Source organism: Acromyrmex echinatior, chromosome 13 (genome assembly GCF_024713525.1).
Source record: "Acromyrmex echinatior isolate Ae372 chromosome 13, ASM2471352v2, whole genome shotgun sequence".
NCBI lineage: Eukaryota > Metazoa > Arthropoda > Insecta > Hymenoptera > Formicidae > Acromyrmex > Acromyrmex echinatior.
The window spans coordinates 3,060,266-3,087,134 of record NC_141864.1 but is presented as its reverse complement, the minus strand read 5'-3'; the positions used below and the strand labels follow the sequence as shown (position 1 = coordinate 3,087,134).

At 33.1% G+C, this 26,869-nt stretch overlaps 3 protein-coding genes, 2 long non-coding RNA genes and 1 pseudogene across 9 annotated transcripts in view; 3 read left to right on the top strand and 3 right to left on the bottom strand.

The window, feature by feature from the left end:
- Positions 1-2,163: 2,163 nt before the first annotated feature.
- Positions 2,164-5,358, bottom strand: LOC147907526 (uncharacterized). Its single transcript, XR_015547119.1, has 2 exons — positions 5,024-5,358; positions 2,164-3,841 (listed from the first exon to the last, which is right to left on the bottom strand). It is a non-coding gene; the product is annotated as an uncharacterized LOC147907526 (long non-coding RNA).
- A 1,935-nt stretch (positions 5,359-7,293) lies between these two features.
- LOC147907525 (uncharacterized) lies at positions 7,294-9,683 on the bottom strand (annotated as a pseudogene).
- Positions 9,684-9,849: 166 nt separating this feature from the next.
- On the top strand, positions 9,850-12,740 carry LOC105151383 (hypothetical protein). Its single transcript, XM_011065060.2, has 3 exons — positions 9,850-10,195; positions 11,212-11,393; positions 12,019-12,740. Exons 1-3 carry the CDS (start codon positions 9,998-10,000, stop codon positions 12,311-12,313), a joined length of 675 nt encoding a protein of 224 aa, XP_011063362.1. The 5' UTR covers positions 9,850-9,997; the 3' UTR covers positions 12,314-12,740.
- Positions 12,741-12,867: 127 nt separating this feature from the next.
- Positions 12,868-26,869, top strand: part of Rpp21 (ribonuclease P protein subunit Rpp21) — a 51,390-nt gene continuing 37,388 nt past the window's right edge. For 2 of the 3 annotated variants that reach the window (XM_087412533.1, XM_087412532.1), the window contains exons 1-3: positions 12,868-13,037; positions 13,126-13,184; positions 13,307-13,398. In XM_087412533.1, the coding sequence (XP_087268659.1) occupies positions 13,034-13,037; positions 13,126-13,184; positions 13,307-13,398 (155 nt within the window). In that variant the 5' untranslated portion in view covers positions 12,868-13,033. Of the gene's footprint in view, positions 13,038-13,125; positions 13,185-13,306; positions 13,399-13,463; positions 13,974-26,869 lie in introns of those variants that run through there. The other variant, XM_011065058.2, reaches the window with a different exon arrangement.
- Cad87A (cadherin 87A) overlaps positions 13,874-26,869 on the bottom strand; it is a 271,251-nt gene continuing 258,255 nt past the window's right edge. For all 3 annotated transcript variants that reach the window (XM_087412529.1, XM_087412530.1, XM_087412531.1), the window contains 21 exons: positions 25,927-26,237; positions 23,620-23,775; positions 22,901-23,088; positions 22,651-22,813; positions 21,949-22,387; positions 21,519-21,710; positions 21,099-21,352; positions 20,618-20,750; positions 20,324-20,539; positions 19,687-19,986; positions 19,252-19,496; positions 18,696-18,989; positions 18,290-18,487; positions 18,006-18,228; positions 17,305-17,849; positions 16,941-17,116; positions 16,670-16,805; positions 16,402-16,526; positions 16,225-16,326; positions 15,941-16,154; positions 13,874-15,421 (listed from right to left, as the gene is read on the bottom strand). In XM_087412529.1, the coding sequence (XP_087268655.1) occupies positions 15,305-15,421; positions 15,941-16,154; positions 16,225-16,326; positions 16,402-16,526; positions 16,670-16,805; positions 16,941-17,116; positions 17,305-17,849; positions 18,006-18,228; positions 18,290-18,487; positions 18,696-18,989; positions 19,252-19,496; positions 19,687-19,986; positions 20,324-20,539; positions 20,618-20,750; positions 21,099-21,352; positions 21,519-21,710; positions 21,949-22,387; positions 22,651-22,813; positions 22,901-23,088; positions 23,620-23,775; positions 25,927-26,237 (4,727 nt within the window). In that variant the 3' untranslated portion in view covers positions 13,874-15,304. The remainder of the gene's footprint in view (positions 15,422-15,940; positions 16,155-16,224; positions 16,327-16,401; positions 16,527-16,669; positions 16,806-16,940; positions 17,117-17,304; positions 17,850-18,005; positions 18,229-18,289; positions 18,488-18,695; positions 18,990-19,251; positions 19,497-19,686; positions 19,987-20,323; positions 20,540-20,617; positions 20,751-21,098; positions 21,353-21,518; positions 21,711-21,948; positions 22,388-22,650; positions 22,814-22,900; positions 23,089-23,619; positions 23,776-25,926; positions 26,238-26,869) is intronic.
- LOC147907524 (uncharacterized) lies at positions 21,293-26,549 on the top strand. Its single transcript, XR_015547139.1, has 2 exons — positions 21,293-21,375; positions 26,100-26,549. It is a non-coding gene; the product is annotated as an uncharacterized LOC147907524 (long non-coding RNA).

Genomic DNA, 26,869 nt, shown 5'->3' with positions numbered 1-26,869 from the left:
ATAATAGCAGTCATATTGTTTTGAACATTTGGACCCAATTCTTATTGGCCATAAACTATTGCACATACGTGACCTTTCTTCTTATATCATCTATCCCCGACGGCAGATAGTTTAGCCGTGGCGAATCGCCATCTGGTAGTCAGGGATCGTGTCATCGGCATCAAATTTCTGATGGCTACCGGAGCGGATGTCTCGACCATCCCCGCTTCAAGACGCGACCTTGCTCATGTTAGTAAACAGGTGCTCTACGCCGCAAACGGGACGATCATTTCTACGTACGGACATAAATTACTCCAGCTCGATTTAGAATTCCGCCGTTTTTCAATGGCCCTTTGTAATCACTGAAGTAGATACTTTCATAATTGGCTCAGATTTCCTGGCACGTTATAACTTGTTGCCTGACATCCGGCACAAGCGACTGATCGATGGCGACACATTCCTCAAGGTCTCTGCCCAGCTTGTCAGTAAAACCATTCCACGGTTGACCGACAACTGTCCATTCAAAAAAATTCTAAGCGCGTTCCCAGAGATAACCAGGACATCGATCACGCACAAACAAGCTGCACACGGAGTGGAACACATAATCGAGACAACGGGTTCCCCGGTGTCAAACAAAGCCAGACAACTCTGTCCAGAGAAATTGAAAGTGGCCAAACAGGTGTTCGAATACATGATACAACAAGGTTTATGCAGGTCTTCCAAGAGCCCTTGGGCCAGTCCACTACACCTTGTTCAGAAGAAGAACACGGACTGGCGTCCGTGCGGGGATTACCGCTCAACGAGGTAACCGTTCCGGATCGTTTCTCGATTCCATTCCTACAGGACAGCACACATTTTCTGCACGGTAAAACCGTATTTTCCACAATAGAGTTATGCGCGTATACCAGCAGATTCCAGTCCGCGAATCAGAAAACCGCCATCATCATTCGGGCTTTTCGAATTCTCATACATGACTTTCGGACTTCGTAACGCAGCCACAAATTGATTACAGTATTTTATAATGATTTCTAATTTTTTTTCTAAAAATTATACTTAAAATTTTCCAAAATAACCCTTTCACGTTAAAAATCAAGAATATATATAGCTTCGTGCCTCTCTTAATTAAAAATGTTCAAGTCAATTAAGAAGATTAGTAACAATTTTTATTCAATTTCCAGGGTTAAAACAGAAAATGAATTTTAAAATTCTCTGACTTTTCCAGGTTTTCCAGATGAAAATGGAAAATTTTTCAATATAAAATATGTAAATTTTAACACATTTATTAGAATCAAGGATTGTAGGGAAGTTAGCCTATATTATTAAAAACAACGCAAAAAAGACTTAATAGCATAATATTTTGAGTGCAAATTCAAACCAACAAAAATAAATTAGTATTAGAAAAAAGAATGCACCGACGTACATGTCTTTTTACGAAAAAAAGCGATTAAATGAAAATACTGGATAAAATATAAATTTTAATTATTTTATTAAAATCGTTAATGCGTGAATTTTGAACATATTTGACTATAAACGTCAGATATAATATTAAAAAATTATAATAATTATTTAGAATACGAGTAGTTTAAGGAAATTATCAACAACTTTCCAAACTTTTTTACATTTTCCCCTGACTTTTCACGATTTTCCATGACCAATTTCAATTTCCTTTGATTTTTCTTGGTTTTCCAGGAAAATCCTTGCCTACTTGTGAATTTTTTTCGAAAATCATTCGTCATAGGAAAAAAATAAATAGAAGATCCTCCTTATTTCATATCTACAACTTTTGTTTAAAATTTTTTTTATATAACTTAGAGGGTATTCACGAAAATCGATTTTTTTTTTACTTTATCATAAAGTTTAGGGGTCCGGCGGCACATTTTTCTCTTATCCAATCGAACTACAATTTTACAGATTTTTTTTTTCTTGAATTGGAACCGTTTTGAGAAATGCCACAAAAAAATTCGAAAAAAAAAATGTTCATCAAGAGTAAATAAGACCCACCCTAATGTTTATATTTATACATATTCATGCACACATTTTTTACCGGGTGGTATAAAATGCCAGGATGCTTCGAGTTAGCCCAGTGTTATCAACATCATAAAAAACAATCTAATAAAATTAATTGATTCTTTCATAACAAGGTGAAATTATTTGAAAAGACAACAAAATTGAAAAGAAACAATAGACATTTTCTCAAGAGTATAATTCGATACAATATTCGACTACCTTCTTTATTAAAGTTCTACTTAGAAAAGATAATTTATTGTTAACATTGTCCTGTTGGATTATTTTTACATGTTATAACGCAACACATCAAATTCTTTATTGCGATGGTATGACAATATATTATATGCGCGAATTTGAATAAGTAATTGTGTAATATTGAAGATGACCTAATTTAAGAAACGTCTATATTTATTTGATTATTATGCGATTAAAATATAAAATATTAATTACGAACATCTTGCGTTGTGGTGTATGCCGTTAAGAAATTTGTTATTTGAAAAGATTAGGCAGACTGTTGAGAGCTTATAAAGGAATTATGTAATACTCATGTAAATCTTTTATTAAAAATAAGACTATGATTCAAATAAAAAATCCAAACGTATTCTATTTAACAATATATTTCATAAATGAAAAAACTCTGAAGAAATAATAAATTTACAAGAGAGGAAATAGAAGTTATTAATTACTATCATATATCAATATTACATATCAATTATTTTCTTAAATATTAATTATTCACATTTGCGTATAAAATTCAATATACAGGGTGTCCCAGAATAACCGCCAAATATTTCATGTGCAGGTAGAACGAACTAAATTCGAAAAATCCTCTACCATTTTGCAATGTTAGCAATACTTAACAAGATCTTAATTATTAACAATCGCCGAATATTGGTCTTCAATAATTTTTTACTGAAGTGCTATTAATTTAAAAAAAAAAAAGCAAGAGACAAAAATTGTTTATTTTCTTCTTATAGAGTTCTAAGAATTTTTTCATAATTTTTTATCAACTTTTTAGTACTGAATTTTCTTATTGGCAATTATTTTTACCAATATGAGAAAATGTGGTATTAAAAAATTCTGAAAAAGTTCTCAGAATTCTATGAGAAGAAAATAAATAATTTTTGTCCTTTCCTATTTTTTGATAAAGATGATAGTATTTCAGTAAAAAAATTATTGAAAACCAATATTCGGCGATTTTTAGTTAATTAATACCTTTGTTAAATTATTGCAAAATAATAGAAAACTTTTCGACAGTTTAGTTCGTTATACCTGCACAAAATATTTGGCAGTCATTCTGAGACACTGCATATCATACTATAAAATAACTTATAATTTAGACTTATCTATTACAACATTCCTATCAGCAAAAATGATCGAAATAGTAAGGCTTTATATCCACAACGCTTGAGAGTTCGTTCGATAAAAAAGAAACGAGCATTGAATGATGTTCATGCATTACAAATGTAAAAACGTAAGAATCATCATTAAAAACAACAATAGTTCAATACAATCTATCGATAGCTAAATTAGTTTGATAAAATTACTAGTTCCCATAAGCACCATAAATTTTTAGAAATATCTCAGAAATTTTTAATATCTAAGTACAAAAAAATTACGCGAAGAATAAAAGAATGTTATAAAAAATGTGCATTCACTTAACTACTGCAACCGGCATATCGTAGATCACATGTGATTTGGACCCTAGCATAACAAGTCCCGTAGCGATTCCAGTTGCTTCATCAGTCATGGCGTCATTTTTATACAAATTGAATTTTAATTGTTCATAAACGTCTTGTCTATGCGAATCCATTGTAGCCAATCCAAGGCTGAGACAGCTACCGTGACAAACTATCTGAAACAAGTTTCAAAGGATAAATCACAAAAATTTAATTATTATTGCACATATTTAGTTTATAAAAGATTTACGCACATTATATATAATTTGACAAATATTTAGTTTAATAAAAAATAATCAATTACATATACAAAAATGTGAAAATGTAACGTAAGAAAATGTTTCAAAATAAGTATCAAATGCGATTTACCATTAAAAATGTTTTATAATTGATACCCTGATCAATATTATTGATCATGGGATTTATCGTAAGGTTGTTCGCGTCGCATGTGTGCTACAACATGCTCCAATGTACTCCTATCATAGTTCTTACTCACTCCAATGCGCTCAAATTATAGTGAGTAGAAACTATGGCATGTTAGAGCATGTTGGAGCATGTAACGCGACAAACCTTAGGATACTTTCTATTTCATAACAAGACATGTTCTATTTTTCTTGACATTCAAAGAGTGACAAAGATAGAACGATATTTGTGTCGACTTGTGTTATCAAATGGAAAGCACCTCTAAATGTCCTAAACTCATTTCACGTGGAAAGTCCGTGCGCCCCTTGGCAGGGGGGAAGGTAGTGAAGCTCGCTTCGCGTGGAAATCAAAACAAAGATATATATACCAATACTTTGCAAGATTAATACAAAGAAACGAGTCTATCTCACCTTCCATCTTGCCTAAGAAACGAACTTAATTTCATGATATATTAAATTTAATATATTTATAACTGGAAAATAATATTTGTGTACATGTACGTAAAATTTAATGTACTTTACATGAAAATTTATGAAATTTAATATATATGTTCATTAGATTTAAGAAATTACTTTAACTTAATTTTCAGTTAAATCATTACTTTTAATTTCGTTCATAATGTTTACATGTAAAAGAAGCTCAGGATTACATTCTAATAGTACATTTCCGCGCAGCACAGATGAATGAAGAGACTATGAATATAACGCAATTGCACAGTCGAAGCCGGCCACGCTTTTTAGAAATATAGTTAAGGTGACGTTACGTACACTCAAAGCGAGACGAGACACGACCGATCAGATCGAATGATATCACAAAACTTTTACGACCGATCGTACATAAAGTTCAACCAGTTCAATCACGAGGCCCTAGCCGAAACTACGCATCTGCCGTGGTCTGCCATGCAAACTGAAACTGAACGATTACACAATACTTACAAAAACGCAGCGCCTCTTCTTCTTCTTCTTGATTAATGGCTCCCGTCTCCCGAAATAATAAACGGAAATCGATACGGCCAGATCACGTCTTAATGAGATATACAAAAATAAAAAAAATGATGCAATGCCCGCGAAAATGGCGAAACCCGTACGAACATCGGGCGCCTACGGCGTCGTCATGCCGCACGGACGAGCGTCAGGACGAACGGGTCATTCAAAATCACGGGACAACTGTGAGAATTTCAATGCTCAGTCAAAGTCGACAACACTTTCAAAAATATGTAAACTTATAACACCAAACCGAAACACGTCCGCCACGGTCGAGTGGTTCTTCAGAACTCAGTGTCGCGCCTCGTCTCCTTCGAAATAACTTAAGCGGCCAATCAGGACTGCGCTCTCTGTCGCGTGTTTCATCACGCACGCGCACTAGCGAGACGACGAGGCGGCCAATAACCTTACACTTGATTGGTGCGCGATCTAAAATCATTGGCCGGTATTCAAAACACGCTTTTATCTCTAAAATTCTATAGTATGCGTAACGTAAATTATAGCTAAATGAATTTATATAAAAAAATGATCAAAGAGTAGAATAAAAAATAGTTTTGAATCTCACAATAAATTAACTGGAATGAGAAACAGAGATAATGGTTTCATTGGAATACTTCTCTGTTCACTAATATTCCATTAGATATTGTGGTAGAAGAATTAATAAAAAAGAGGGATTCCATTAAATGTGCCACAAACATATCAAAAAATGAATTCGTTAATGCGATCAAATTTGTCTTAACATCGACATATTTTACTTTTAATGAGATTATTTACAACTTACTTTTGGAACATCTATGGGTTCCCCCCTTTCCCCTATCATTACTACTGACAAGAGAAGGTTCACAACTATCCGGAACCGATTTGATTCTCCATGAGATATGTTGTTAAACACGAAAATCTAAGAGACACGTATTTTTTTATACGTGCGCTAACACATATTTAAGGGGTGAAACACCTCTTTAAAAAAAAACGTATTTTTTTTCAAGGTGAATATCGGAAATATAAAAGATAGAAAAAAATTTTTTAAATAAAAGTTATACGGTTTTAAAAGTACTTTAAAGCTATAGATAAAAAAAATTTTGTTTCTTTTTTGTTTAACAAATACCCCCACCATCCATAATTTTCTTAAATTTTCAAATTTTTTTTTACCAAATTAAAGATTATTTTTTTACAAATTCAATCATGTGTAATAAAGTTATATTACAACATATCATTTTCGAGAATTAATTATTAACACTTCTATATACAATCCATGTTCATAAGTAATTGTCGTTGGAACAATAAAATATAAAACTTGAAAACTTAAAAAGATGTCTTAAATAAAATTTGTATAGTTTTCTATATGTTTTATTATATATGTGTTTAAATTTTACATACAACATATAAAATATATATATATATATATATATATATATATATGTACATATTTAGATTTTCTAAATATATAATTTATCGTTTTATTTGCCGAAAAAAAATACCGTTTTTAAAATATATATACATATTAACCCTGTTATTATTTCTTTGACATTTATGTCTAAATTCTAAACAAAATTGTAAGGTTCGTAATATATTCTCGTAAGATTTATAAGAATTATGAAGCGTTTATATCTTTATACGATATTTTTTATTTATTCAGACAGCTTTCTAGCCATATGATTTACAAGAAATCGTAAATATTTACGAATCTTACAATAGATATGCATAAAATTAGAATACTGGTTATAAGTTCTTACGAATTTTACGAGAACAAGTTACGATTCTGCTTAGAATTGACCTATTAATTTCTTCTATGAATAAAAATTAAAAATAATTCCAAATCCATTCTTTTATAAAATTATTGTACAAGATTGAATCATTAAGAAATACATTTTTTAAAAATTGTTGCATTTGAAAATACATTGAATTGTTAGAAAATATATATTTAATAACTATGTTTAATATATATATATATATAAAATATATTTAAATTGTTAGAAAATCTCGCGTCTGAATCGTCATGTGTAATGAGATATAAGAATAACCTTCTAAATCACGTATCACGTATCAGAGTCGTGATATATTTTTCAAAGAAAAGATAAGTTTATCTATATCATATTTTTTGAAATAGATGATAGGAATAATTGTGAACATCTTATTTACTTATCATTTATGTAATAATTTCTAAACGTACTTAATAATGAAATAATTTCTAAATGTTTATATACAATAAATTTATATTTTGTTTACTCATTACATTCATTACAATAATGAATTACTCGATGAAAAAATGTTTTAAACATAATGATTTTCTGCATGAACATCTTACTACAACTATATTACTGCAACTCTCGATATCACACGTTGTTGAACTTTTGGATTATGTATCAAAATTGTAATTTTATTATATTATTTCTTTCATATAAATTTATATTACTTTCCAATAGTAAAACAATATCTGAAAATCTTTTAGCAAAATTTTTCCAAATTCTAAATCCGTATACATTTAATGGTTGTATTTTTCCTGTAGTGCCTTTCGGTATAATCATAGTAGTAATATATTTTCCTGCAAGTGTTAAATCTGAAATAATATTGGGACAATGTCCAGTTTATGAATCGAACGTTATTAGAACCAATGTTTGGAAAATAAGATTCTTCTAACCACATTTTAAAATTATCTGTAAGAAATATAAATGTTAAATTAATAACTATTTTACAATTATTATGAGATTCTTAAATAAAACATAAAATATATCATAGAAATAACGCAAAGATTATAATTTTGTTAATACAAATTTATATTTACTTTTTAACAATAAAACAATATCTGAAAATCTGTTGTAAAAGGAAATTTATTTAATTATCTGAAATCATTTTACCAGATTTAGATGCTTTTACAATAACATTTATTGATGTAAATAAGGTTTTTTATACTCTTGATCCAAATATACCATTAATTTTTTTTAATACAATAAATAAAGGCAAATTTCCATTACACGATATTATTGGTTGTATGGTGTATGAATGTGTTGTTGATGATATAGATTGCACAACACACTCTACTTTCTTTATTTCTTGATTAGACAATGATTTCTTCCAGAATGAATTGGAAACCACTTTGATCAGAATTAAAAACATTTTCATAACATTTTCAAACTGTTCGATAAATGATTTCACTGTTTTCAGGAAATTATCAGCTGTATTTTGCAAATTAACGGAATCTTCTATTATTCTTCTAGTTACAAATTTCGTAATTTTTCTCGAAACAATTTAGTAGGACTTTTTGAATACCCAACTGTGAAATGCTTTAAATACAGGATTTAAATTTCCTATTTCTTCTTGAGAGCTTGTAAAGCCCATCTTTGTAAATCGAATTTTGTGTATCGTGAACTATGAATCTTGATTCAACACCTGTAGTAAATTTATCATGTGTAAATTTGGAGATGCAAGATAATTTTTCTATATGATTTCTACCTGAATGTAATTGTTCTTCCCATCGTCTTAATTGACGTTCAGATGAAACTCTTCTAAATTTATTTTGCACTGATTTTAGCAGATGATTCCTTTTGTTATTATTTTTTTCATTAATATCTCAATTCTGGCAATACTCAACAGCTCATCTTTTATAAGAATTGTCAAAGTCTGTGTCATCATTTGAACATTGAGGATGAAAATTTAAATTATCTTCACTCTATGCTTCTTCGTCATCTTCAATAATTTCAGAATTATATAGTTTATAAGGTTCTTGATATTGAGATAGATTTCTTCTGTTACTTCCGATCCATTATATAGTGAAAAATATTCAATAATAATTTTTGTATGTGTTCTTTTAATTCTATTTCAGCTTTAGTGACTGATGTTTCTGTTAGATACACTGAACTTATAGATGCTAATAAAAGTCTAACAATATTAAGTGGATTATTAGTCATATCTAAAAATGTTACACTTTGCTTTGAATTGTAATATAAAAACAATTTAACAAATGTATAGATATGATTATGACAGAATGACTGCACTGACTGAATGTAAAAACTACATGAATATTCTGTCCATTTATTATAATTATCTTGAATGTATATATAAACTATTACCGCACAAGTCATTTATCATATATTTCAAGAAACTTATTTTTTCTTTGAAAAATATATCACGATTCTGATACGTGATTTAGAAGAAAAAATTTGAAATAATAGGATTCTTAATGTTTAAAATTCAAACAACGTGATATAAAAGGCTAATAAGAGTCAAAAAAACTTAATAAAACTCCATTATTCGTTTAAGTATAATTAAAGACAGAAATAATAAATCAAATTATAGAAAAGACAAAAGTTAAAACACTAGAATACAATTACATACATGTTTCGACTTTATATTCAGGCCCTCTTCAAATGTACAAAAAATTTTTTATTTCACGGCGCAGTATAATACATTATTCAAAAATTAAGAAAGCGACTATTTCGTTACATAATTAGATGATAGTTAAAACAGAGAAAACGGAAAATTGTTCGTCAAGCGATTGGTTGACCGATTCCGAAAATTTCTCATTATTCTTATAGTTTAAGAAATTTTCGCAATCAATCAACCAATCGCTGGTCATGAAAATTTGCTCAAGGCCGATGGTGTTTAATAGTATTTCGTTGGTAATGAACCAAATATTGATTTATCAGTCTTGAAAAATGGATGTGTGTATCCTCAGTGCAGAAAAGTGGATGCTGCTATATAGTCTACATCCACTTTTTCAGAGGGCAGTAGTGCGTGACAGTATTTTACGCTTACAAGAAAAAGGTCCTTATGTCCTCTCTTAGGTTCCTTTCTGGTTGGAGAAAGAAAAAAGAGAAATGAAAAGTAGAGAGACTGGAGAAAATTCAATTTGAGTCAGCTGTAAACCACAACAAACCGAAAGCCATTCTTTAGTCATTGCCAGTCATTGGCGTGTAGCTGGTAATAAAGATGGAGAAGAGTACATTTGCGTCATGCTCAAATTATTTCGACAGATTGCGAGGCAAAACACGCAATATCGATGAAGGCATCGAGAGACTTTCTGAGACCTGGAAAACTCCGCAACTTCTCATCGGTGGCTATGCAGAACGTACGGCTGAGACTAATGTCTACCTGGAGGGATTGTGGGAGTCTATACGAAATACTGGTGTAAATACTGTTCGGTTAATATTATCTCGGAGTTTGCGTTCCTCAATCTTCCTATGTGACTATTAAACCATTTCCTATGTGATTCAACATTTCTTTTTAGTGCTTTCCTATTCCTTAACCGGATTACTAGTACCTGATTGTTATTATTTTATTGTTATAAACTAAAATTAAAAAAAATAAAAATCTCTAAATGTTTTTGTATAAGTACTTTAAGTATTCAAAATAACTTAACTGCAAAATTTCATCATTGATTAATTACAAAAATTTAGAATAAATATTTTATTTATTTACTGGATGCAGGAATTAGATGTAATCTAATACTTTACATAAATTATCTTAATACATAAGGTATTTATTGAACAAAGAATTGTGATTTTTGTCATTTTATATTAGGTGTTGGAATTAATTCGTAGCGTTTTACAAGTGATGGGAAGTACTTTCATTAATGTATTTTTTAATGCTCATGTGAAATAAATAACATTCTTTCATTAAAAAACGCTACGAATTAATTCCAACACCTAATAATATGTCCATACATTGTTATCAGAGCACTGATTTAAAAAAATACTACTTATTTTGAAATAATTTATAATCTAAATGATAAACCATCACTAAAAAAATTTGTTGTATTACTTTTAAATATGATTTAAAATAATCTGTAATCATTTAATAATTTTTTTATTATTTTGAAATGATAAAATTTATATCTTAAAGTTTATTTGCGTCATGCTCCAACATACTCCTATTATAATTCATACTCACTCAAATATCATTGGTTATATTGCTAAGTAATTATTCCACGAATATGTTCCAAAATTCACTGTCAGCATAGTTCATGTTACACTTATTACAGATTTACTGGCAATGAATTTTGAAACACAGTCTGAATTATATCTTATACCTTACTGTACCTTATACTGTAGGAAATAAGATATCATGCATTATGAGTAGTGTATTAACTATGAAGAAATTGTGAAGTGAGCATTTGATTATATGTATTGTGCAATTAATCATAGGTTGAGATGGAAAAACTTCAATCAAAATTGGAACCATCTTTGGATAAGACAGATCAGTTACTAAAAGAGTCACAAGAGATGTACAAAGATTTAAAAGAGCAGTGCGACAATTTGGACATTGTTCTAGCAGAATATGGCTATCATTATGACGAGAGTAATGATGAACAAGAGAATCATTTACGGTACTATATTTTTGCTACATCTTATAATTTGAATATGTTTCAGGTCCCTGAGATTTTTTCTACATTTGCAATTTTATATATAGAATATCATATTACAGAAGCTGAGTTCGATTTAATCACTCAAGCTTTAAGTATTTATAATCATCATTTTGTCTTTATCGTTTATTATGTGAAAGGATAGAAGCACTAAAAGGGTTTAAATCGAACACAGACAGAAAATATATAAATTATAATATGTGTTCTAAGTTACTTACTATAATTTTTTAATTATAATGTAACAAACAAAATGTTAAAATTGAAACGGATCCTTATACATATAATGGATTTTTATACATATTTTTTTCTAACAGAGTTTTTTAATTGAAAAGTTTTATAAAACAATAAAAAAGATAAAATCATTATTTGTATACGCTGTGAACAATTCCCTGGAATTATATAAAATATAATTTATTTCTATCAATATAGATAATTGTAATCTCGGTTTAATTTACTCTTTATCTTTTCCTAATTCTTAGAATTAGAAAAAGATAAAAAATAAATGAAATCAAAATTGAAGTTGATTTACATTGGTAAAAACGAACATTAATCATACATAGTTGCTCATGATGTTTTTCTTTCCTTTTAGAAACGATAATCAGAATTCCATGAATGATTGTGCTTTTGATACTGAAGAGATGCTTGATATGGAAGTTGAATTTACGCCGAACTTGACATGGAAATGTAAGACTAAATCTAGAGAATCGGACTCTTCCAATGCAAGCCAGAAGAATACCATCAAGGGTATCGCAACGCCTGTATTTAAAAGTCTAGAATCAGTTTTACATTCAGAGATTCTGAATGGAAAAGGAGTATTTACAAATAATGCATCAGTGCAAAAATCAAATTATTCAAAACAAATTACAAAAGTATTGAGGAGATAATCTCGATTCCATACATATTTTCCGCTTTTCTATTTTTTAGCAATGTAAAAAAGAAAAGATATATCTATTATTTGCCTTGTTAAAAGATATGCCTGTTTAGTACATTACGACAGCGTAAAAATGATTAAAATATTGATTGGAAAATAAATTAAATTATTTAAATGAATTTATGTTTAATTCAATTCTTAAAATATAAATATATGTTTATATACTGTTAGTACATAAAGTACACGATAATGTTTGTATTCTAATTTTACTTGGCTAAATATACTATTTGGCTAATTCTTTTTATATATACCATGTAACAAACGAAATGTTAGAATTGAAAATGAAACTAGGTAGTTCTTACGGATTTTTATATGTATTTTTTAACAAAGAATTTTTTAATTAAAAAGTTCAATAATAAAGTATTATGAGAGAAATAAAATTGTTATTTGCTATCATTTGCTCTGACCTTCGTATTTGTTTAATCTCCAAAAAATTTACTCTAGCGAGGCAGGTATCATTAAAATGAGAAGGAGCTGCCATTTGCTGCAAATAATCCCCGCATGGAAGTAATCTAACTTAACCCAACCGGTTCAACCTAACCTTAAAAGTGTGAAATTGTCATTGAGGAATTGATTACTAATCATTGAATTATTTACGTTATTGTTCAACAATATAAATTGTTAGACTGCTAATTGTCGATCTAAATTGGAGCAATAAATAATAAATTTTATAATGAGTGAGTTAAATATTATTAAAATCTTTCTAAATATATATATATATATATATATATATACATTTATTGTAACATATACACATGTTTATAGAAAAGAATCAAATTTGCCAGCACAAAGACGTTTTTCAAAGAATGAATTATTTATATCAGGTACGAATAATTTGAAATTTATCATCTATTAAGTGATATTTATTTATCCATTATGATTATTTTTACTTGATAAAATAATATAGAAACATATGATGTTATTGTGATTTAATATTTCCTTGCAGGCTAGTCATTTAATGGCATTAAAGAATCGAGTTATGGCATCTTATCTTGGTAACCATATGTTCGCTTGTGCTAAGAAGGCAGTATTGCGCACGTAAGTTTCTAGATGATTTATTATAAGGAATTATTTACAAGAGTTGTAACGATTCGTTATCTTAGGGAACCAAATTTGAAAAGAACTGTATGTAAATGTTGTCAAAGTCCACTCATACCTGGAGAGACGGCAAGAGTTAGATTAGTATCAAAACCCATAAAGGGTATCAAATGGACATGTTTAATTTGCATGAATAGTAAGAGGTATCCTGCAAAAAAAGGATACAAATTATGGCTCGACCAGCCAGAATCACTAGTTCGGATATTAGATTTTACACCAAAATCAAAGAACAAAAACTTTCAGCAACTTGGCTCTGAAAGCAATCTTGAGGAAGTAAAAGAACAAACTGAAAACTATCCTAGAAATTCTACAAGTTGAATCGTTTGAACAATACCAATCAAGATAAAAGTAAAAAAAAGCAGTTAATCTTAAAGCAGTTTGATCGGGTTCATGTATTTTATAGATTAACTCAAGATTTGGTGTATGAATATTTTTTATTAATGACTTACATAAAATATGTTACAATATTACAATAAATTTGTAATTAATAAAACAGATACTTTTGCTAACTGGAATATTCATAACCATCTAGTAATATCATGATACCGATAATAGTTTTACATTAAATGTTCTTAGAAATAACTCGATCGTAAGTTAAGTTTACTGTTGTTATCGAGTAGTTGCGATACGTTTTTTTTTACGGAAAGTGGCATCCGCAGGGAATTCCCGAAGGTCATGATCTCTGTGTTCTCAGCCGAGGACGGTTTGTGAAGTCGCTATTAAAGTGTAAAGTCGACAGGTTTTCGAAGGCAAGATTATTTCGCCGTAATGACACTGGAATTCGCTGCGAGCGTCATTATTTCATCTAACTATGATATGACTATGTCCGCCCACCGCCAGTGACTCGTGCAAAATCATTACGAGTTAAATCATCACACTCATACTTGGGCGCAATCAAATCACAGTTTACTTGAAAAGAAGAAAAAAATATCAGTCATTTAATATTCTATCTTAAATAAATATACTAACACGAAATTAACAGTACTAACTTAGAAATTATACGCACTATCTTGATTATAAACGTTCCGTTGTGCGAGTAGCAACAATGACGTAATTGTTCGTTCACCAAATACAGCAATCCGCATCGCTTAGATGCCAGAAACGTGGCAGTGATCGTTGTAAAACGTACAAGATGCGTTCGCGTTTCGAACGCACGTACGTACCTCGGAAACGCATAAATATTAAACTAACGAGAAAAGTAATACAAAAACTGGGCTGGACGGAATCTACACATTCACTTATATACATATATCTGTCGTGCCAAGCTTCGGTCGTGTCGAGTTATCTCACACACAGTATCTATTTTACCTAGCTTATATTCTTCTCTCTTTCTTTTCTTTTGCTTTTTTTTTGATTCTTCTAAAAAGTAATTCTAACGATAAAGTCAGACGGGACCCCAGGTTGGCAACGCACACATATATACATGCACACACCAGCTACAGGGATTAATTACTCCAGTAATATTGACTGTGTCGTTCGTCGTCACTCTTCATCATGAGTCCTTTCATAAGCTCTCGCGGAAGAGTCTGAACTGAAAATGGCAAAAGTCACGCAAGTGAGAAAGGGCGGATCTCGCGAATGTTGTGTCTCGTGTTTCATGTCATGTCGTGTTGTGTCGCTCTTCTCGTACACGCGTCTACTCGCAGGACAAACCCGACCAATATTTAACTCGGTTATTGTCAAAGAGGTGTGTGCATGCGAGTCGCCCGAAGTACGCTCCGAAGAGGCGCGTGCAATGAAAAAGAGCCGCGGACAAAGAGGTACAACGTACGGCGACGGAGCTTATTTAGAGATAGAAAGGAAGGAGGAGAGGATGGGCTGAGTGTGCCCGTGTATCAGAGCTGATTTATATTAGCCCCGAAACGAACTGGGGCTGGCCGTCGCGGTCGACCGTCAGTTGCGGCATCACGTTCGGGGAAGGCTGGAACGTTGATCCTTGAAAACCCATTGCCGATTCGTATAACTGAAGCATAACAAAAAATTGCTTAAGAATTAAAAATTGTTTAAGAATTATACCTTACAGTCCTTACAGAAATACAATTTAATACTAGAAATTACTTACTTTGAGTATTAAAAGCATAACAATGAATAATGATGCTTTTAATACTTAAAAAAAAATAAAAAGAATTAATCACTACCTTCAATTATTAAATTTCTGTAAGAGCCGGGTGACCACTGACATCTATTATGCATTATTAACGATTACAATTTTTTTTATGTATTAATTCTTAAAGCAAAAAGAGACATTAGGCCAAATATTGTATTTATCTGTATATAATGCACATGTCCTTTTCGTTACTTCCAAATTGCGTAATTACTTAATTTCAATATCGTACAACTGATATTGATTATTATAATTTTCAGAACACTCCATTACAGTTAAAACTATGATCTCAAAGAGAGAATCACTAATCAGAGTTAAGTCTGTCAGTGTAACAAGGCTTTACTGTCTTATAATACCCATTAGCATTACTCGACTTACATTATGATTTCCTGGAAGTGTCGTGTAATCCGGCGTGGTCGGACGATGCCTGTTCGTAGGCAATGGATGTTGGATGGTTGCGTAAGTGTTATCTTGGGATGTATCACCCATGCCGACGCTTACGCCACTGCCGCGTCTCTCGCCACCGAGACCACCCTCGGGCTCGCTGAACACTTGCATCGTTAACTCCTGCTCCTCGTAGAGCTTCAATTTTCTACAATCAAGAACAATATTTCATCATATATCGCACGTAAGGTCATGCATGCGCGAGAAATAAGACTTACTGCTCGATCCATAGAGGATTCTCCGTTGTGTTCAATTCGTCAATGATCTGTTTCTTAATTAGGCCGTCCTTCTTACGTATATCATTTGGCACAGTTATCACCCTGAAGCATCATTGATGTAGATGTATTGAATGAATGAGTAAGATAAGAACATGTCTGAAATCTTGGTAGTCTTACCAATGGCGTAGACAGCAACAAACGACTGTAACAGTAACCGCACCTACGAGTAGAACAACTAAAAGAGCTATTAAAGCAGCGAGTGCAGGATCGAATGGTTCTTCTTGAATCCCAGCATATGCGGGCTGAAATAATTGTAAGTTTTATACACATATTCAATAATTTTAGTAATATTATCGGTTGTTATACTACAAGACTTATTTTATCTAGTTTACTATTATAAAATAATCAATTTTACAGTTTTAAATTGCGATATCATGATACTCACTACAACATTCTCTATGGCAAACCCAGCGTAGTAGTGTTTTAAAAAATCATATTTCGCATCAATGACTTTGAGTACATGAGGTATGGGCGCGATAGTTTGAGTTTTCGGTTCAACAACGTGCAAATACATGTCGCACCTAAAAAATTATTTCATATAGATGATATACGATATATATATATATATATATATATATATATATATATACATACGATATATATGTACAAATTGTGACACAAAAATTTCAGAAAGAATTATATCTGCGTGTAATTACCATTCTCTGCGGATATGTCCAGAAGCGTCAACATGATATCTAATATCGTCCACTACGACTCTGCTTTGTGTAGCATTAGATAACTCTGAAACAATCTCGTCGCGTTCGCTATTCACCTCCTCCGGAGGCCGGGACAGTATGACTCGTATTAATTGAGATGGCTCAAACACCCATACCTTGACAAAAAATAAAAATTAATTAAATTTATAAAATGAAGATATTTAATAAAGCAATCGTGTAAAAAAATCTTACAAACCAATATACAATACTAATAATAATATCACGTCACAAAACCGGTAATGTTAATGTGAAACTAATATTATATTATAATAGACAATAACAATGACAATTGCAAAAAGCTTACATGAACTCTCGTCATCGCGTATCTTTCTGGAATGGCTGTCTCCTTGGCAATAACTTCGACGATAAATCTGTCTTGATTGTATTCCGCCATGTATCCGCTCGTAACGAGTTTACCATCCTGCGTGACATTGAACGGACTTGGCACTATCGAGCCGCTCGGCTTTTCCGAGCCATATTTGTAAAGATTCGCGCTGGCGACATAGTAATGGAGAGTACCGTTGTCTCCGACATCTAAGTCGGAAGCAGTTACTTTAGTCACGAAGTCATTTATGTTCGCCATGGAATTTACACCGGCATAATAATCATTGCGCTCAAAGATGGGCGGATTATCGTTTTCATCCAACACCGTTATTGTTACATTCACGTGTCCGTGTTCTGGATTGTGAGTCAACGGTCGGCCGGATTGTGCAGGATTGATGTAAAGATCGGGATCGTTGGACGCAAGAATAGAAAGAACATATTTATCTCTTGTCTCGCGATCAAATGATTTATTTGCGTAGATACTGCCATCAGATTTGTCCATGTAAAAGGCGTATCCTTCGTTTCCTTAAAAAATAAATAATACATTCATAAGATATCTCAATCTTCAAATTGTGAAAATATATTTATCGAAAAATAATTTTTTAATCAAGAAATCATAAGAAGATATAATTAGAAGAAAAGAGTATAATTTTAAATATCTTGTGTATATTATTTATTTACCTGCTTCTATGTAATAATAAACTTTGGCATGTCTGCCTTCGTCTTTATCCTCCGCTGTAACTTTGCCAATGAAATAATCCTTTGGTCGATTCTCGGATACATGGAAATTATATTCCTCGTAGAATTGCGGTACGTTATCGTTTGTATCAACTAATTGAACTGTTAATAAACGAAGTGTTTCGTACGCTGTAGGACTGCCATGATCGGCTGCCACAAGAACAAGCTGAAAGAAAATGTTCATAGAATTTCGAGCTCATTAGAAAATAATTTCATATATTACTTACTTCAAATTTACTCTTGATCTCACGGTCGAGAATAATCTTCGATCGAAGTTCGCCGGTCTCTTGGTCTATAGAAAATTCCTCAGTTTCCTGAACGTTTCTATTGCCGATTTTCAAATGGTAGCTAACACGGCCATTCTCGCCAGGATCTCTGTCGATTGCTTTTACAGTTAATATTAGATAATTCGGCACACCTGCATTCTGAAAATTAACCACCAATCAATATATTACATGTAGTAAAAAGAAATCCATTATTTTTCCAATGGCTTTAGTAATCTGTATCTCGTCTACGCGTGAAAAATAATGTATTTCTTTTTACTACACCTAATATTACATTAATATTTCATATATTATATTGATTGTTTACTTATTCTTGACAAACAAGAAATATTCTTTCTTCTGTACGTACTTCTGGCACTTCCACGGTCGCGTTTGTCAATTCCGGCATTACGAACTGCGGTTTATGCTGATTCACAGGTGTGACTCTTATATCGACGTAACATCTGTCCGAGTGCGGACCACTTCCGGCGCCGTCACGTGCTTCGACCTCGATTCTGTAAGAACCGGCTCTGCCGAGGAGGGCGGCTGCGGGGTACAGGATACCAGTTTCGCGATTTAATGAAAACGATTCATTCTCATTCCCATTGATGATTGTGTACCAGACTTCGCCGTTTATTCCTTCGTCCTGATCTGCCGCTCGTACCTTAAAAGACATCATAAATATGTTAATTTTATTATAAACTTTAAAAATTTTTTTAAATTTTATATATTATATATTTTATATATATGTTTTATGTAATATTAAAAATCTTGCAAAGAATATTGGAAATTAAAAATACATTATAAAGTGAAAAAGATTTTTCTCGACAAGAAAAGCTTGATTATACTTGAAAAAATTCTTATCTATTTATGATGTAAATTATTATTTTATTCAAGAGATTCAGGACGATTTTAGATGACAATACCTGCAAGATAGGTGCCGGCGGATTAACGGACAAATTCTCCGCGACAGAAGCTCTGTAACTGTGTTGTGAGAATATTGGTCTGTTATCATTCTCGTCAATTAACTTGACAACCACCGGCACGGTGGTGCTTCGCCGAGAATTTATATGGGCGCCGTCGCTGGCCATCACCGTTATGGTGATTTCCGGCGTCACTTCTCTATCGAGAACTGTAGCACCGCCTACAGTAATCTCTCCGGTTTCATGTCCTAAAAATTGCGTGAATAAGTGTGAATATTAAAGAATTAAACCTTATTATTATTTTATATTGATGATTAAAAATCCAATGAAGTAAAAGACTTTTATATTCAATATAATAGAGAAGTAAAAGATACTTAATTTATTTGACTTTATATTTTACAACCAGAGCTATGTAATCGATCGTATTTGTTAACTTACCGATGTTAAAGTCAGCAGCGTGTTCTCCAATTAGGCTGTAACTGACATCGCCGAAAGGTCCCTCATCACCATCCGTAGCTTTCACAACGATAACGCGAGTACCAGGCGGAGAATTCTCTTTCACTGACGCGTTATATAGCTCCTTCTCAAACTTTGGATCCTGATCGTTCACGTTAATCACAGTAACGGTAACTTTCGCAGTCGTGGAAAGTTGAGGCACTCCAGAATCATAAGCGACCACCGTGAATTCCAACTGCTTTGTTTCTTCATAATCGATCACCTGACTAGTTCTTACAATCCCTGTAAACAAAAACACATTTGAAGGGGATCGATTTTTGCTAGTAAAAAATATAAATTTAGTATCTCGCATAAAATCGCATTAAGATGTACCCGATTTAATATCGATCATTTTTATCTAATTTATTTATTCCTCAATGAAAAGAGTAATAATAATAATACGGTGAAAAAACAAAGATATTTAAACACTCACTCTACTCACAGAAATGATTTCGAGATTACTTTAATATGCCATTTACTTATAGTAAAGTGCTGCTTGAGTAAGCAAATTGATTTTCGACAGTGACTTTCGGTACAGGCTTACGTGAAACTGACATGGGATTCACGACGAGCAACTTACCAGTAATATTATCAATATTGAAGTAAGGGCTTGGCGGATCGATGGCGTATCCTGCTATGTTACTATCAGCGTCTGTTGCCGTGAAAGCACCCACGACAGCACCAGTAGGTTGTTCCTCTTGCATCTCTATCAGATACCGTGGATTTTCTCGAGTCCACGGCTTCAGAAATTCTGGCGCCATGTGGTTCACGTCGATAATAGTAACTACCAGCTTACCTATTAAAAATTGTATGATGCATATCAAAAATAACAAAGAATATTTCGTATCATTTTATGGAAAAATGTATTATTTACCTCGTCCCTGCTGCAATGTAGGCGCCGTGGTATCACTTACGACAATCGTGACGCTTACCGTCGCCGCTATATCACGATCCAAAGCTCGAACGACAGAAACCTGTCCAGTAGCGCGATCGACTGCGAAGAAGTCCTACGAAAGTAAATGAAAATAAATGTGATAAAAAGATAAAAATAAGCTATCTGAAAATAAAGAAATACTTTAAAAATAATACAACACACACACACACATTATCTATAAATCATATGCTTTATAAAATATACAAATGATCAAATGTATTAATTACTATATTATTTATGTTTTAGAATTTAGAAAATTGAATAACATAGATTTTTTACGAAAAAATATATAGTCAATGTTTACTACATATACAAAAAAATACTTTTATCTTTATATATATATGTGGATAGAATTATACGTGAATTTACATGGATCAAAAAGATTTCCTAAATGAGAGTTAAATGGAAACGTTTCTCGTACCTTAAAAGATTTGCTGTCGTTGACGCGTTGACCATTTCTGTCAATAGCGGTGATTGGTTCGGAAATAGCGAAGTTCAAAGCTTCGAGATTCGTGCTGTCCGGATCTGTGGCTTTCAATGTTGTGAAAACGGTGCCGATTGGCGTATCCTCTGTAACTTCGGCCAACTGCGTTTCGGGCGTAAAATACGGTGCCTTGTCATTACTGTTCTCCACTTCGATCATCAGCGTCGTCGTTCCGGTCAGGCTTGGTGTTCCTAAAATAAAACGCAAAAATCGAGTAAGTAGAGTCAATTGCAATAATTTTAACGACACGTTAAATTGCGTTTCGTAAAGTAAAAAATTTAGCTTTCGTGTATTAACACTAATGCTATTATTATTTTCCATTTAATTTTTTTCAATCAATCGTGATGACAAAATTACCTTTGTCGAATGCTATGACTTCTACATGATACGTGTTCTTCTCGTCGTAATCCAATTTTCGGGACACTGTGACGACACCGGTGGTTTCGTTAATGGTAAAATCGTCGAAAGCTCCTTTCTGTATTCTGTAAACCAACTCCGCATTAACTCCGCTGTCGGCGTCCGTCGCGGTTACCTCCTCTACGACAGTTCCTGAAAAGACGAATACAGTCAACTACCACAGTCAACTTAATTGCCGAGATTAGTTCAGTAAATGATAATGAAATGTCTCGCAGTGAAAACGTAAGTCCTCTTAGCGAACGAAACATCGTTCCAAGCAGATATCCCATATCCGGCAACCTTGATTACACCCTCGAGATTGCTCGTAATTGCGCAATCGGGGACACGCACGGTCGTCGTTAAGCGTAATCCAGATAATCCAGATACTTACCGATCGGCGATATCTCCGCGATGCTGGCCGTGTATATGTCGTGCGGGAACATGGGCGCGTTGTTGTTAACGTCGCGGACGGTGATGTTGACGAGCGCGGAGTCGACGAATATGCCGTCGCTCGCCTGTATAGTTAGACCGATCCAATCGTGGGTGGCGTTGGTCATGTCAACCGGGCTCTTGATGGTGATCTCGCCAGTATCCGGATCGACGGAGAACAAGCCCAGTTCGTTACCGCCCACCAGAGCATACGTGATCTTGGACGTCTTGTCCTTGTCGCGCGCCTGAACCTTCAGCTCGGGCTCGAATTTCTCTGCACCTTCATCCACCACCGCACGATACTTGTCCTGTAGAAAACGCGGCGGACTATCGTTCGCATCTACCAGACTGATGCGCAAAGAAACGCTCGTTGTCTGTCCTTCCCCATTGTCATCTGTCGCCTAAAAAAAATATGTTTATTTAATCTTTGCTCAATTATAAAATCTCTACGTTTAGTTTTTACTCGTTTATAAAACCTTCTACAATAAATACGTTAAAAATACGTTGAAAAATGTATATTCTAGATTCTAGATGAATGGAATTTCCTGTTTTTAGAGACTAATAATTTGACCAAATCATAAAATTCGAGCAGTTCTATATTATTTCTGCTTTTCAAATATAATAATATTATCAGGCTTATTAATATCGTGATTATGAGGATTACTTTGTAAGTGAGAAAATACTCCGTCTGTTGCTCGTAATCCAGACAGGGCGAAGTGCCGGGTGTCGGGCAAGGTGCGACGGTGATGGTGCCGGTTTTCTTGTCGATCGCAAAGTGCTCCGCGCCCTGGCCAAGTAATTGGTAGACTATGCCAGCGGTACCGAAGCTGCGGAACAGAGAATTGCAACGTAAATGAAGGGTGAACGTGCTTTGATGTCTTACGGTACAAAGCGCGAGCTTAACGAGCCCTTACCGCCCGCTGTCGCGATCCTTCGCCGTAATCGTTATAATTGGGCTCCCTGGGGCCGCCGTCTCGGACACTGTAGCTGTGTACGTGGGGCTCCCGAAGGAAGGAGCATTGTCGTTTGCATCCGTGATGGAGATCGTTACTGTCGCCGTAGACGAGAGTTTCGGATTCGTGTGGACTTCCTCGGCAACGACCTGATAACGATAATCACCACGTCGCACGCGTTTATTTTCCGCGCAATTTTTGCGTATCATTATCGGCTTATATAATTAATTGCCTCGGAAAGAGAAAGAGAAATGTCATTTGATATCTTTCTGATTATTGTATTAAATCGTAAATAAATGTGAAACAATTAATTAATTAATTATTAACAATCAAGTGAATTTTATTTTCACTAAATTACGTTACGTTTTATGTTTTATATTAATTTCCTATTTATTTTACATCACTTCTACATAGGAAAAAGAGTTTAGTTGCATTAATTGAAATTCTAATTGAAAATGGACAAATCAAGAACATTCTGATTGAATCTATATTATAATTCTAGTTGAAATAATTAGAATTCTGATTGATATGATCAGAATCTTCTGGTTCGTTCATTTTCAACCAGAAATTTTTCTCAGTGTGAAGAAAGAATTATTTTTCTTTTGAAGGAGTTATTGATTTAATTTATTCTAAAATTAATTGAAAAAGGCGAGAGAGGTAAATATCTCCAATTGACTTACCAGGATAATGAATTTTCGTTGATTAGGGTTTTCGTAATCAAGCGAGCCGTTTGTAACGCGAATATTCACGGATGTGCTGCCAGTCGCCAAGACGGGCTCCACGGTGAACGCACCCGTTATGTCCTCCAGTCGTAAGGAGAACACGGAGTTTAAGCCCTTAAAGTGAAAATGTCATGGGCTTAGTCCTCTTTGCGAGATGTGTGCTGGATAGGATCTCCCGCGATCGAAAGAGCAAGGTGAAACGTGTTACAATACGTGCGGAACAATAGAAAAAGCAGCTTTGCAAAATCCTTTAATATGATTGGTCTTTCCTTTACAAAAGAACCTTCTAAATTGTAAAGTGATACAAAAAACTAACATTACCAGTCGAAAGACTACGTTTGAAATAGGTTCACATCTTGAGATCTAGATCAAATCTTGAGATTCTATGGATTCTGTACCCAACTTGGACCGAAATATGTTTGGCTATTTTAACTTACAACTGAACCACACGTGATAAATTCTGATTTTAATGAAACTTTGTGTGTGTGTATATATATATATATATATATATATATATATATATAAGTTATGTAAAAAGAATTTAGAAAATGTCCGTCGCGGTGGAAAAATGATTTGAATGGATGAAATCATCCCTTATGTGGTAAAGCGATTTTAAGAGAGTTTTTTCCATTTTATCTCGAAAACTATTCGAGATATCAAAAAATATTTTATACGAAAAGTTCACAATAAAATTACTTCTATTAATTTATGTCAATAATATTTTTAATAAACAGTTTTTTTTAAAAAAATTTTTTTTATTTTTCAAAAATATTATTGACGTGAATGAACGAGGTATTGTAAAAATTTTGTATAAAGCATTTTTTGATATCTCGAAGTTTTTAATTAAGATACAACGAATAAAGCTAAAACCCGTGTTGCTTATAAGGGGTGATTTCATTCCTTCAAACTGTTTTTCCGTCGCAACTATAGTATTTCTTTAATTCATCTTTTTATATAACCGATATGTATTCGAAGTTTCATTAAAATCAGAATTTAATACTTCGTGTAGTTTCCTTATTAGGCACAAAGTATCTCGAGAACAAAACATGTTTTAAAAAAAAGTTTCAAATAAAAGTTGTAAGGTTTGAAGAAATCCTCAGAAGAGCTACTTAGATTTTGGATTCAGAACCTACTTTGAGCCCAATGAGAAAAAAATCACCTGACTTTATAAGTACATTTAAGGTAAGTTCATCTGATGGCCCTCTTCAAATTCTACAATTTTTATTTGAAAAAATTTTTTTTTAATGTTTTTTATATAAATTAAAATGGTCAAACATGTTTCGGCCCAAGTCGTGTACAGAATCCTAAGATTTGACCATCTAAAATTCCTATTTCAAACATGATCTTTCGACTGGAAATGTTTTTCAATATCATTTTTGCAATTTAGAATGTTTTCCCTTATTAGTTCTTATCACTGAATCTAAATATAAAAATCAATCGTATTAAAGAATTTTTCGATATCAATTCATGATATATTATAAAGTTTCAATTAAATATAATTATTATTTTGTCGCAGTCGTATTGATCGTTAGATGCTGCTAAACGTATTTTCATTAATTGCATTTAGCAGAAAAAGCAACAATTGTTTCTTTTTCTGCTAAACGCAACCAATGAAAATACGTTTAGCCGCATCCAACGATCAATACGACTGCGACAAAATAATAATTATATTTAATTGAAGCTTTATAATGTATCATGAATTATTTATCCTTGCCGTTCCATTTTGTACTGCCATTAATGTGCGGACATTTAATAACCGAGTTGTATTCACCCGACGCGCCTTTCCGACTGTTCGCTATTGTTACGCGCGAGCATACGGGAGCTTTACAAAAAGCCGAATACATTAATGTAAATGCTATATACATTAACAAAGGCGTTTATCGTGCGTGCTGGATTAACCCTTGATTTTTTTCGATGACGGCGGCGTTCGCCGGATTATTGGCTGCGCTCGAATGCGGGATGCTGCGGGTTCCAGTCCCATTTTCATCCCGAGAATTGAGAGAGAGAAAAAGAGAGAGAGAGAGAGAGAGAGAGAGAGAGAGAGAGAGAGAGAGAGAGAAAGAGCACGGGAAAATACTCTGCATTTAAAATCGAACGCGACAGGTACATCAATGGCAAGCCTATTCAACTTTAGCTTCAGAACCGAAACGCAAGGTCGTCGACGTAAAAATATTTAATACAATTTTGCATTGGTGACCTTGCGTTCTGGTTCCAGAGGCTAAAGTTGGACAGATATGATCTACGACGAATTGGCCCTGTGCTCACCACATCCGGATCTTTTACAGTCATGTCCAGATGCGGCAATGGCGTGCCGTCCTGCACGTTCTCCGGGATCTCGATGTTGTATTCGCGCCGATTAAACGTAGGCGGCTCGTCATTGACGTCCTTAATCGTCACGGTCGCCTCGGCAGTCGATACCGTCAATTTGTCGTTTCCAGGTATACCGTCGATCAGCTCGCGGGCCTTCACAATTAGCGTGAGCACGCCCGTCGAGTTCTCCAGCGCCTCTCTGTCCAACGGCTTCGCCGTCCTCAGCTCGCCCGTGTCGTCGTCCAGCAAGAAGTAATCAAATGGGTCTGTGGGAAAGACAGACGTTCGACATTCGACATTTGACGTGAAAATCTTTTATTGTCGCACGTGAAAACTCGTGTCACCATAATTAATTCGGTAATTTTATCGAGTCGTTTTACCCGAAATCATGAATCTTACGAAATTCTATGTTTCGTGTATCTGTTGAAGCTTTCTATCAATGAAAATTAGATCTATTATATTACTACACTAAGTACAAACAGATTCGTATGTCTAATCGTAAGGTAACTGTAATGTGATCTTCTCGCTGTTTGTAGTTTCACAATTCGACAAATAATACAATAATCTTGCAGGCTGTCGATGTGACTTTTGTTAATTGCTTAGTTTGTCCATCTGTCATCATTGAAGCCAAATACAGAATGTTGCGATCTAATATTTCAAAAATTATTGCTGTCTATAACTATCAAGTGATAGTTATTAATTATATTATTGTAATCTCTTTATTTACACTTTACGACATCGTATTTAGTTTATATGTCCGTTTTATTTATAACTAAAGAGAGGAAATTTTTTCTAAGATAGAATCAATATGGCTAATTTAGACACACTGACAATAAGTATCGATTGTAATGCTCTTTTTTGATATTTTAGACCATGGATTTTAATTCACCTGTTAAAT

Coding starts and splice junctions, on each gene's coding strand:
- LOC105151383 (XM_011065060.2), top strand. CDS start 9,998: ATGGAGAAGAGTACATTTGCGTCATGCTCAAATTATTTCGACAGATTG. Junction 10,196..11,211: donor AGTCTATACGAAATACTGGT/GTAAATACTGTT, acceptor AATTAATCATAG/GTTGAGATGGAAAAACTTCA. Junction 11,394..12,018: donor GAACAAGAGAATCATTTACG/GTACTATATTTT, acceptor CTTTCCTTTTAG/AAACGATAATCAGAATTCCA.